Source organism: Carcharodon carcharias, chromosome 4 (genome assembly GCF_017639515.1).
Source record: "Carcharodon carcharias isolate sCarCar2 chromosome 4, sCarCar2.pri, whole genome shotgun sequence".
Classification (NCBI taxonomy): Eukaryota; Metazoa; Chordata; class Chondrichthyes; order Lamniformes; family Lamnidae; genus Carcharodon; species Carcharodon carcharias.
In genome coordinates, this window is record NC_054470.1 from 62,002,396 (window position 1) to 62,013,938 (window position 11,543).

At 43.0% G+C, this 11,543-nt stretch overlaps 1 protein-coding gene across 2 annotated transcripts in view; it reads right to left on the reverse strand.

Moving 5' to 3' along the window:
* fsd1l (fibronectin type III and SPRY domain containing 1-like) overlaps window positions 1-8,479 on the reverse strand; it is a 75,006-nt gene extending 66,527 nt beyond the window's left edge. For both annotated transcript variants that reach the window (XM_041186307.1, XM_041186306.1), the window contains exons 1-2: window positions 8,344-8,479; window positions 3,327-3,422 (exon numbers count right to left, since the gene is read on the reverse strand). In XM_041186307.1, coding sequence (XP_041042241.1) covers window positions 3,327-3,422; window positions 8,344-8,358 — 111 coding nt within the window. In that variant the 5' untranslated portion in view covers window positions 8,359-8,479. The remainder of the gene's footprint in view (window positions 1-3,326; window positions 3,423-8,343) is intronic.
* Between the last annotated feature and the right edge of the window lie 3,064 nt (window positions 8,480-11,543).

Consider the following 11,543-nt stretch of genomic DNA (forward strand, 5'->3'; position numbering starts at 1 on the left):
GACACCAGCCCTGAAAGTAATTCAGGCACATGCAAATTAAAGATCACTTTGAATGCTCCCTTAAGATGGCAGTCCAATCCATTTTAATCCAAGTCTATTCACATTGTCAGTAATTGATTACTTTCTCTGGTTCAATATCTTATAACTTTAGATCATTCATAACTTTAAATAATTGGGAAAAACAAAATCCCTATTATTTGGGACTTTACAATTTGAGAAGTCATGTGGGCCTTGTGGGATTAGATTCCCCCTCAAAAAAAAATTTAAAAATAAGCCCAGATGCCTGGGTTTCATTCTTACAACTGAAAACTTTGCACTCAGGAATTTGAAAATAATCAAAAGCACTGGCATTAGTGATGTGGTATTTCAATCTCAATTTCCAGTAATACACAATTACATCAGTCAACTAGAAAGCTGAAGAGGAGATCGACCCAACCTATGTGCAGAATTTAGATAATTAAACCACTGTCATTTCTCATCTACAGAAAGGACTTGGAATTGGAAACCACTATAAGGCATCCAGTTCCTCGGCAGCATGGAAATAGAACATCAACACAGAAAACACAACAATAGTATCTAGGTTAGTACTGAATTGGGTAGACAGATGGCAAGTGAAGTTCACTGACAAATACTAAATCACACATGGGCCAAAATGTGGACAATGAGCGTATGACAAATTGAATAAAATCAGCACAGAATACCTAAAGGAGCCAAGGAGCAACAGCAGAAACATTACTCTCCATGCAAAATTAAAAGCCTAGGATAGTCAACACAGTAAAACTCCCACTCTAAGGTTTTATTGTGAACTAGCAAGCCACGCAGCAAATATCCTGTTCAGTTTTTGGTTATCATGAAATAAAAATATACCATCCCCATCTCTTAAAACATTGTTATTTAAAACAGACAGATTGTTACAATGGTCAAAAAGCTTTAATAATTTGCAATGAATAGAATCATAGTAAAGTACAACACAGAAGAACATTTGGCCCATAATATTTTCCGCTCTTTGAAAGAGATATGCAATAATTTATAGGTTTCAGTACGACAGTCAGGATGGCGAAATAAGCAGAAAATGCATATAGACTTCAACACTGAAAAGAATCAAGTGATGTCCTTTGAGGACTAATGTGGAAAGACAGTATACTATAAATGGTATGATTTTGGAAAGTGCAGATGGAAAGACACAAATCGGTCTGCCATGCACACAAATTCTTAAAGTGGCATGCCAAGTTGATAAACTGGTCAAAAAAAAACCCAAATGGATTATTTGGGTTTATAAGTAGAGGAATAGAACAAATAGGCAAATAAATCATGTTAGATCTTCATTAATCACTGGCTCGGCTGGGGTACTGTGGACAATTCTGGGAACCACATGAAAGAATCAAAGAAGCACTTCATTTCCAGACTAAATCGAGAAGCTGATTTCAGGTTGCTAAAGAAAAGGACACGTATCAGCAGGTTAAAATGAAGACTACGGGCATTTCACAGCAAGCCTAACTACACACTCTCATTATGAAGTTGTACAGGGAAATAACTAACCACCTTCATATTCCTGTCTTATGGTTTGTCTGGGTAATCCTAATGAAGATGTGTCTGTCCAAGTATGCATAGTAATAGCAAAGAAACTATTTGCCATTGTGGAAATTGGCAGAAAGCACGTTTAAATTGTCAGGGTACGATTACCCTCTGATATTCTCTAGAATCTGAGCTGTATGACTGGTAGAAGAATGAAATGGCTATGTGGACAGGGGTTACAACTCTACCAATGAGGAAATAAGGTATTGTCTTTGCATTGTCACTTACTACAAGAATTAAAATCAGAAGTAAAGCATTTTGTGAGATGGATGCCTGACAGTTGGATAGTGATAAAGGTTTGGACCTTCTAATAAGAGTCCTGGATGAAATCTACAAGAAAGGTGATCTATCAAATGCTTTTGAGGCATGGTCAGAGTTTCATAGATTTCAGAAAACAGATGGTCATTCCACAGAAGAATGTATCATATAGACTTTAGTAAATAACATAAAAGGTTGACAAGGTTCAGTTTAGGGATCCTTGGATATGTAATGACATTTTAAGTTACTGGATTGTGCTAAGGTGACTCATTTGGACAGGCAATTATTTCCAAATATTAGTGTTCAGTTCACAGAGCAGGAGACTCCATTGGATCAGATACCTGCTGCCTAAAAAAATTCCTGGGGAAATAGCTTTCATGGAAAAAATGAGACATTCCACTGTGACACAAGAATAGGGAACTCAATAATTGCCTGATTTTGAAATAGCCCAGATACTAGACACCCGCATCAATACAACTGAAAGGCACAGTGTAATTGCAAGTTTTTATTTTCTTTCACAGTAGACAAAATTTGAACTCTTGGGATTCCCAAGGAACAAATTATAGGTGCTCCAAGTATAAATCAAAGTATCAATGTGGTGGGGGGGGGGGGGGGAAGAGTTTGTGAGGAGAACCCCCTGGAAAACTTCAGTGGAAATTAGTATAGGGAAAGGAAAACAACAGAAGTAAAATCCTTGGGAGCTGTGAATCACTTTTGATTGGTTCCAGGAGAGGTGAATGTCTAATTAGGAGACTTAGTAACATAACAAAATTGGATTGGGGGGGGGTTTCAGTTGTCATTAAAAAGCAGAAAGGGGCAAATTTTGATGGTTGTTTAAAGCACAAGTTGCCTACGATAAGAAAATAGCATTTAGTTATCTGCTCTTTTTGTATTTGTCACAGTAAAAGTTTTAAGATATGAAATCTTGTTGTGTCTCCTTCCTTTATCTAGGAAAGGGAAATTTGAACTTTCAGTATCAGTTTCTACGGATATCATAACAATAGTCTGGACTAGTGGCATGGAGACATGAGTTCAAGTCCCACTATGGCAGCTGGGGAAGTTAAACAAATCTGAAACGTGGGCAAGATCACATGCGCAGACAAGTATCGGCGGCCATCTCGCGTGATCATATCGCGTTGGCAGGAGACACTGAGTAAAGCTGTGGCCTCAAATTAAAACCTTAATAAGTACTCTTACTTAAGCAAAAGTTGATTGTACATGTTACCACAACAATTGTCACTTTTTACAATAAGCAGCTTATTTTGGGAAATAGGCTATAACAACACATTGTCAAGAAATATTCAGCAAATTGTTTAGTTCATCTTTTACTTTGATAGATTTGTATATAGTTGAATTGCAATTATCAAATTTCCATACAGGCAATAAGTGAAAGAAATAAATGAGGAAGAAAAAAGTTTGAATGAGTCAAATACATAAGTTTTCATTTTTAAGTACAGAACAAACATATTACACTTGAACATACGAAGTACTACCTGAACATTTTTTAAAGTATGGTTCAACGTCTCAATGAAATTCTGTATTTCATCATCTTTGTTTGCCAATGTTGTGATAATTCTTTGCAATGCATCCTATGATAAAGAGAAATTTGTTAGCCACCTAACAAAATGACATTCTATCTATGTACCAACACCAATATTGCATTTGATAGAGGGATGGAAGTTTATGCTAGGGCTTCCTAGGCAAGCGTTAGTCATATATATGTGTTCTACGTGTAAAGGCTTTGCCCCTCACCCATTTCCATGATTGCTTTGATTAAAGGGTGTGCAATTTAACAATTAGAGGCTCGCCTGTGGCTTGTCTCAGACCAAAAGGAGGTTGTTTATTAATAATGTTACAACATAGTGGACATCCCACAGTCCAGCAAGATGCTTGTGGATAAAAGGAAATGGTTTAGTGCTCTGTACCACAGTTCACTTTCCCAAATTTTTCCTGGGTCGTGCTGTCACTCAAACTCCAGCGTGTCCAGTGTTTAACCTGGAGTGAGAAGGATTGTGATGTCTAGTTTGGACACACTGGTCCAATGCAGCAGCTGATCACAAGCCTTCGGCATATCTTGTGCAAATTGTGACTCTGCATCTAGACTCATTTGTGCCTTATCTGGCACCCATTACACAATCCACCATACAAACACATGAATTAGGAGTCGGCCACTCAGCCCCTCAAGCTTGCTCCGCCATTCAATAAGATCCTGGCTGATCTTAATGTAACCTCAACTCCACATTCCTACCTACCCCCGATTTCACCCCCTTGTAAATCAAGGATCTATCTACCTCTGCCTTAAAAATATTCAGGCCCTGCTTCCACTGCCTTTTGAGGAAGAGAATTGCAAAGACTCTCAACCGTCAGAAAAAAATTTCTCTTCATCTGTCCTAAAAGAGCAAATTTTTAAACAGTGTCTAAAAATTCTTCCTTTAAAAAAAACCTGTCCTTTTCTTAGTTCTCTCTCTCTTTACTTTCGCCTCCCTATTTCTGTATCTTTACTTTCAGCCTGCGTTTTCTGGCACGTTGCACGTTAAAAAAAAATTACTTCTTTATTTTCTCACCCTATTCTTCGTAAATGCATTCCTGGAATAAGAAATAGTAGCAGCGGACCCCTCAAATCTGTTTCGCCATTCAATATGGTTATGGTTGATCATCTGTTCAACTCCATGTACCCACACACTCACCATTCCAAGTGACCAAATATTTGTCCATCTCAACCTTGAAAAACTCAATGATAGAGTATCTACAATCCTCTGGGGTAAAGAATTCCAAGGCTCTTAACCATTCGAGTGAAAAAATTTCTCCTCGCCTCAGTCCTAAATGATCAACACTTTACCCTGAGATTCTTCCCATGTTCTAGATTCCTCAGTGCCTATCCCGTCAAGCCCCTTCAGAATCTTGTACTTTTCAATGAGATCACTTTGCGCTCTTCTAAACCCCAAAGAGTATAGGCCCAATTTACTCAGCGAATCATAGGAGGGCAACCCTCTCATCCAGGAACCAGTATAATGAACCTTTGCTGTACTGCCAAGATAAGCATATTTTTCTTTAATATGAAGTCCAAAACTGCACACAGTACTCCAGCCATGTACAATTGTAGCAAGATTTCTTCATTCATACTCTGCTTCCTGTCTTTTAACCAATCCTTTACCAATGCTAATATTACCCCCTCACCCAACTCCATGAGCTCTTATCTTGCGTATTAAACTTTTGTGTGGCACTTTATTGAATTTCTCAGCCTCAGTGGTTAAAATGAAAGTGATTAGGACGACAGGAAGATATTTCCGCTGTCTGGGGTGTCTAGAACAAAGTGTCACTGTCTCAGGATACGGGGTAGACCATTTAGGATTGAGATAAGGAGAAACTTCTTCACTCAGAGGGTGGTGAACCCATGGAATTCTCTACCACAGAAGACTGTGGAGGCCAAATCACTGAATATATTTAAGGAGGAAAGAGATAGATTTCTATACATTAAAGGCATCAAGGGGCATGGGGAGAGCATGAAAGTACTGTGTTGAGTTAGAGGATCAGCCATGATCATGTTGAATGGCAGAGCAGGCTCGAAGGGTCGAATGACCTACTCCTGCTCCTATTTTCTATGTAATCACTCATCAGCTATGCATCTCCTTTGACCCTAGTCCTGCATCTATTATTTTAGAATATTTTCTTGTCAGTGAATTATTAGATTTATAAAATTTACCCAATCAATTGCTGCAATCTGGCATTTAAAAGTGCAAAGAGAGGTCAAGTAAACCTCCTTAGCTTAGGTGAAGCAACAGAATGGGCAGGTATGTCATCTCCATTGAATTGAGTGCAAAAATAATGAGACTTGACCCCCAAAGCAAGTTCACCCTACTGACATGCATGATGCCAATACTTTTTTAACCATTGCATTATAACTACAGACCTGCAGCCACCATCTCCAATGAACTGTTACAGTGACATTAGATAGACAAGTCTGGGTAAAACAGACAATAGAAACAAAAACTAGATTCTTCAGAACTGACTTGGCTTGAAATGGCCATTTTGGAGGGCGTTTTTTTAAGTAAGTCAACCACATTGCTGTGGTTCTGGAGTCACATGCAGGCCAGGCCAGACCAGATCAGGTAAGGACGCCAAATTTCCTTCTCTAAATGACATTAGTGAACCAGATGGGTTTTTATGACAATCAACAGTGGTTTCATTGTCATCATTTTGTTCATTGAATTCAAATTCACCATCTGCCATGGTGGGATTTGAACCCAGGTCCCCAGAGCATTACCCTGGGTATCTGGAGTGATAGTCTGGTTACACCGTAGTGGTATTATACAGCAGTGATATTTTCCAGCAGAGGTATAAAGTGTCAAGTCTTGTTATGGTACACAATCAGTATTCTCCCATCCATGCAGACACACCCTGGTCTCCTATGCAGTCACTTATGCTCCATTTAATTTTTGCCTTTGAAGTACATCAGCTCCCCTATGCATGTTAATCATGAGAGCAAGAATGAAAGACTCATGCAGGAAAGAGATGACTAGAGTACAGGAGTAGACAGTTTATGCTCACTTTAAAAATCAATGCAGACATTGTCAGTCGCACTCACCCTCATTTTTCCACTTCCCACACAAGCCCTGTGCAAAGGGATGGGTGAGACTGTCGCACATATCAAAGTGCCACGGGCACCCACACCCAATTGCCAAGAGCCAAGCAAATTTTAATTCAGTCCAAACAAGCAATCCAGATAGTGGTTCTAATCATATCCTCTGATTCTTAAAAGAGAAATTCTTTACTGCCAAACTACACTGTTACCAGTATCACATACACAGATGAGATCAATCTGCCAATCCACTAATCCTGTAAATGCTCGTCACAGTGGGTTGAATCAGAATATATATATATATATATATATATATTTAAAAAATCAGCTGAACACTTTGATACAGGATTTCTTTCTAATCTTGCAGCTCCAAGATACCAAAATGGACATTGATACTACAGCTAATCTTGTCTCAGACTTCCATTGTTACTGAACAAGTAGTTAAACAAGGTCTTAAAGATCATCTGCAGAATGAACTACTTCCAGAAAATGAAATATTGTTTCTCATGGAAGCAAGTTTGTAGCACTTCGGCACAGATACTCAGCATATACACTTATTATTTTGCAATAAATCAAAGGTAACCCAGTCAACACCCCACATTAGTCCCAATATTGATCTGCAAGTCTAATATCCTGTGGACTGACAACCGCTAAAACCAGCTGGGGGCGGGGGGGAGACAGAGTCACTTAACACACCACAGTGATGCAACGCTTTCACTCCTCTGCAACAGCCTGTTGGGAATGCGAATAACCAAACTGTCTCATTTCACCCACCCCATCCAAACTCACCCCCACGTCCCATCCCTCTTCCAAGCCTGAACGCAACAAGGTCAAAGGCTCCTATGATATTTAAGAGCCACAAGGTAAATAAACTGGGGTTGGGAATAGCCCCCAAAGATTCAAACCAATAATCACAGAACTGAAACCAAACTGAATTGAATAAAATCAAAATAAATTAAAATAAAAATAAACAATAAATCGAATAGAACTGGACTAAGTTGGGGTGGGGTGAAGCTGCAGCCTGGATCAGACATTTGGGGATGAATCTGTAATCCCGGACGCAGGCAGGGGGTGGTGCATGTCAATCTGTGTGGTGGGGAGTGAGGTGGGGGGGGGGGGGGGTGGTGTGTCATTCAGCACCTACAGGGTGGAGATGCAGGGGATGTGGGTCAATCGGGAGCCGGCGGTTGAGGGCATGCGGGCCAATTTGGAGCCAGGAGGGGGCTATAAGGGTCAACCTGGAGCCAGCGCGGGTCAACTCGGAGCCAGGACGGGGAGGGGGTGCTGTGAGGGTCGATCTGGAGATGGGGAGTGGGGGAAGGGGCTTGGATGAGAGGGGGGGGGGGTGGGCCAACCTGGAGCCGGTGGGGCCAACCTGGAGCCGGTGGGGAGGAGGGCCAACCTGGAGCCGGTGGGGGCGAGGGGAGGAGGGCCAACCTGGAGCCAGTGGAGCCAGTGGGGGCGGCGGGGGGAGAGGGCCAACCTGGAACCGGTGGGGGCGGGCCAACCAGGATCTGCAAGGGGACGATGGGGGTCAACCTGGGGCCACGATGGGGCGGCAGTGTGGGTCACCCCGGAGCAGCGGGTGGGGTCAATCTGGAGTCGGAATGGAGGGTGCGGGTCATTCTGGAGCCGGAATGGGGGGTGCGGGTCATTCTGGAGCCGGAATGGGGGGTGCGGGTCAATCTGGAGCCGGAATGGGGGGTGCGGGTCAATCTGGAGCCGGAATGGGGGGTGCGGGTCAATCTGGAGCCGGAATGGGGGGTGCGGGTCAATCTGGAGTCGGAATGGGGGGTGCGGATCAATCTGGAGCCGCGGCTCTGACTGGGCTCCTCTCTCTTGCTCTCGCCTCACACTCCGTCGTCGTTGCGGGTGAAGGTGTGGGGGGAACCCGACTCATCCCTATCTCAGGCGGGAGGCCAGGCACTTACCCGCTGGGAGTCCATGGAGCAGTGAAGCCTCCCGGCGGCCGCTGACACTGACCCCCAAAAACAAGGAGACGCCCGGGGCTCGGACACTGACCACAGACAGCCCGGCCCGGCCTACTGCGCATGCGCAGCAACCGGCGGCACAACGCAGGATATGAATATTAAAGAGGGAGGAGTGACGCCACAATCCAGGACGTCACAAACACGTTCTCTGCGCCATGCGTTTTTCACTTTGGCCGCGCAGGCATTAAAAAAATTGCTAAATAATATTTCTTAAAGCCGGAATCTGCTGAGAAACATAATGCTGCTTGACCTTATAACTTGCCAATCGTGCAGCAACTTGTGGAGACTGTGGAAGAGATTGTCGTTAAATTGGAAAGAGCAGCTCGCCTTTGCGCATTGAACTCAAACTAAGCTCACCGCAGAAAGTTTGGGCTATTTAACTGCCTAAGTATGATCGCTTAGTAGTACAGAACTTGAGTATTGCTGAAAAAAGCGACATGCTTTGAAGCTTTTCATCTTGCACGCATCAGGACAGATTTGCTCTGATAAGTACAAGAGTAAAAGCTTTGGCAGCATGCCTCTCCCTCTTCTCAGCAATACTCAATTGTAAGAATCCTTTTAATATTGTGATTATTATTAATGCAATGCCAATCAGCCTCTTTGGCGCAGAAAGGGAACAATTTAAAATTTTGTGTCTAATTCCTAGTGTCCTAGTCTTCCAAAAGAAGCACAGGAGGAAATAACAATGGCTCTGACCAGCATTTTCCAATCCTCTCTTGCTACTGGTGTGGTGCCACAGGACTGAAGACTGCCGTTACTGTATCATTGTTTAAAAGGTGAGGAAGGGATAGCCCATGTAATTACACATCTGTCAGCCTAGCTTTGGTGGTGGGCATTTATTGAAAAAAAATGAGGGACAATATAAATCATCATTTAGAAAGGCACAGATTGTTCAAAGCCTCGTGGATTTGTTAAGGGGGTCTTGTGTCTGCCTAACATAATTGAATTTTTTGAGGAGGTAACAAGGATTGTCGATGAGGGAGCTGTTTGATGTATCTTCCTGGCAGACGGGTCAAAAAAGTAAAAATCCATAGAATCCAAGGGCAAGTTGGACCCAAAATTAGCTCAGTGGCAGGAAGTGAAGGGTTATTGTTGACAGGTGTTTTTATGATGGGAAGGCTGTTTCCAGTGGGGTTCCACAGGGCTCAGTACCAGGTCCCTTGCTTTTCAATGATTTAGACATATATTTAGGGGCCCATGATTAAGACTTTTCTTGTGTGATTGATAGTGAGGAAGAAAGTTGTAGACTGCAAGAAGATAACTATGAATTAGTCAGGCGGCTAGGAAAGTGGCAAATGGAATTCATCTTGAGAAAAGCAAAGTAATACATTTATGGAGCACAAACAAAGTAAGGGGATACACAATATAAATGGTACGATACTGAGAACTTGCAGTGCATGTCCACAGATCTCTGGAGGTAGTAGGACAGGTAGATGTGATTAAGAAGGTGTGTGGGATGCTTTCCTTATTAGCTGGCACATAGAACAGGAAAGTTATGTTAGAACGATCTAAAACACTTGTTAAATCACAACAAGAGCACTGTATAAAGTTCTGCTCACTGCATTATAGGGAGGATATGATCACACTTGAAAGGGTCCAGAGGAGATTTATGAGGATGATGTCATGAATTAAGAAATTTTGGCTATGAGGAAAGACTGGATAGGCTGGGGTTGTTTTCTTTGGAACACAGGAGGCTGAGGAAAGGTTTAATTGAGGTGTATAAAAGTATAAATGCAGAAGATAGAATGGCTAGGATGGACATATATTTATGAGCAGAGAGGCTAATAACCAGGGAGTCTTGTTTTAAAGTAATTGGTAGAAGGAATAGAGGGGAGTTGGTGAGAAATGTTTTTTAGGCAGAGGGTAGGTGGTGGGGTCTTGGAACTTACTGTCTGAAGGGGTGTCGGAGGCAGAAACCCTGATCATATTTCAAAAGTATCTGAAATGCTGTAACCTGCAGGATTATGGGCTAAGAGATAGGAAGTGGGATTAGGCGGGATCGCTCTTTTTTAGTCAGCACAGAAACAACAGACCAAATAGCTTCTTTCTTGTGAAAATTATTTATGTTTCTGAAACACAACATCGAATTCCACACATGTTGGGCTGGATTTTATGCTCCCCCGCTGGCGGCTTTGAATGTGGGGGACGCGTAAAATTCAGTGGCCTTCCCGCTTCCTATCCCCAATTAACGGCCACTTAAGTCCTCATGACATCACCATGAGGAGGTCCATTCCATGCAGGAAGCCAGGCAGCTTTAGTTCTGCGGGCTGGTGTTGGGCAAGGGGATGGAGGCATGCTTTTCAGGCCTCCTGGACAATTAGAGGCAGCCCCACAAAGATTCCAACCTTCCCCTCTATTTTCTTCCTGTCCCCTGACCTCTTGAACCTGGGCCCACACCCCTCTTTCCCCTTGCTGAGATCCCCAACTCCAGGCTTACCCAGGTTCCTTGGCACGGTGAGACTGCTTATAGTCCCAATCTTGGCCACCGCTACCAGCTGGTGCTGCTGGGATTACAGAGCTGCTGGCCATCTAATTGGCACCATTTTTAAACACCACCCAAACACACACATCTCACTTTCTATGGCCCAGCCGTCTCCAGGACGCGCACACACATGTCTTCGAGCCAAAAGAAGAAGACTGCAAGCTTCAAGAAGAAGCACACTGCTTCAGCCACAAGACCCTCCAGGCCTTGATCAGAGGAGTGCAAACACATAGGATTGTCCTATACGCCAGTGATGGTTACAGAAAGCATACCAGCCTCACCTCTCTGGCCTGGGAGGCCATCGCAGGGGACATCAGCATGGCTGGCAACCACACCTGAAACACCAACCAGTGCAGGAAGAGGATAAATGATCTCATCCACTCTGCCAGGGTAAGTCATCCTTCAGCTCCTTCCAATTGTAAACTCTCATCATGGCATCATGTAATCAAAGAGCCACTCTCTTCCGGGATCTCCACAATGATTAGTGGAGGAGATATATCACCACTGATTGTCTCACGGAAACTTTCACATCAACACCACTTCATCTATCCTGCTGCACATTCTCCATCCTCCGACCTTCTGGGGGGGCGGGACTCTCCACACACAGGGGGCATGTATCTCTCCCAATTTATGTTCATCCCTTCTCATCACATGCCTT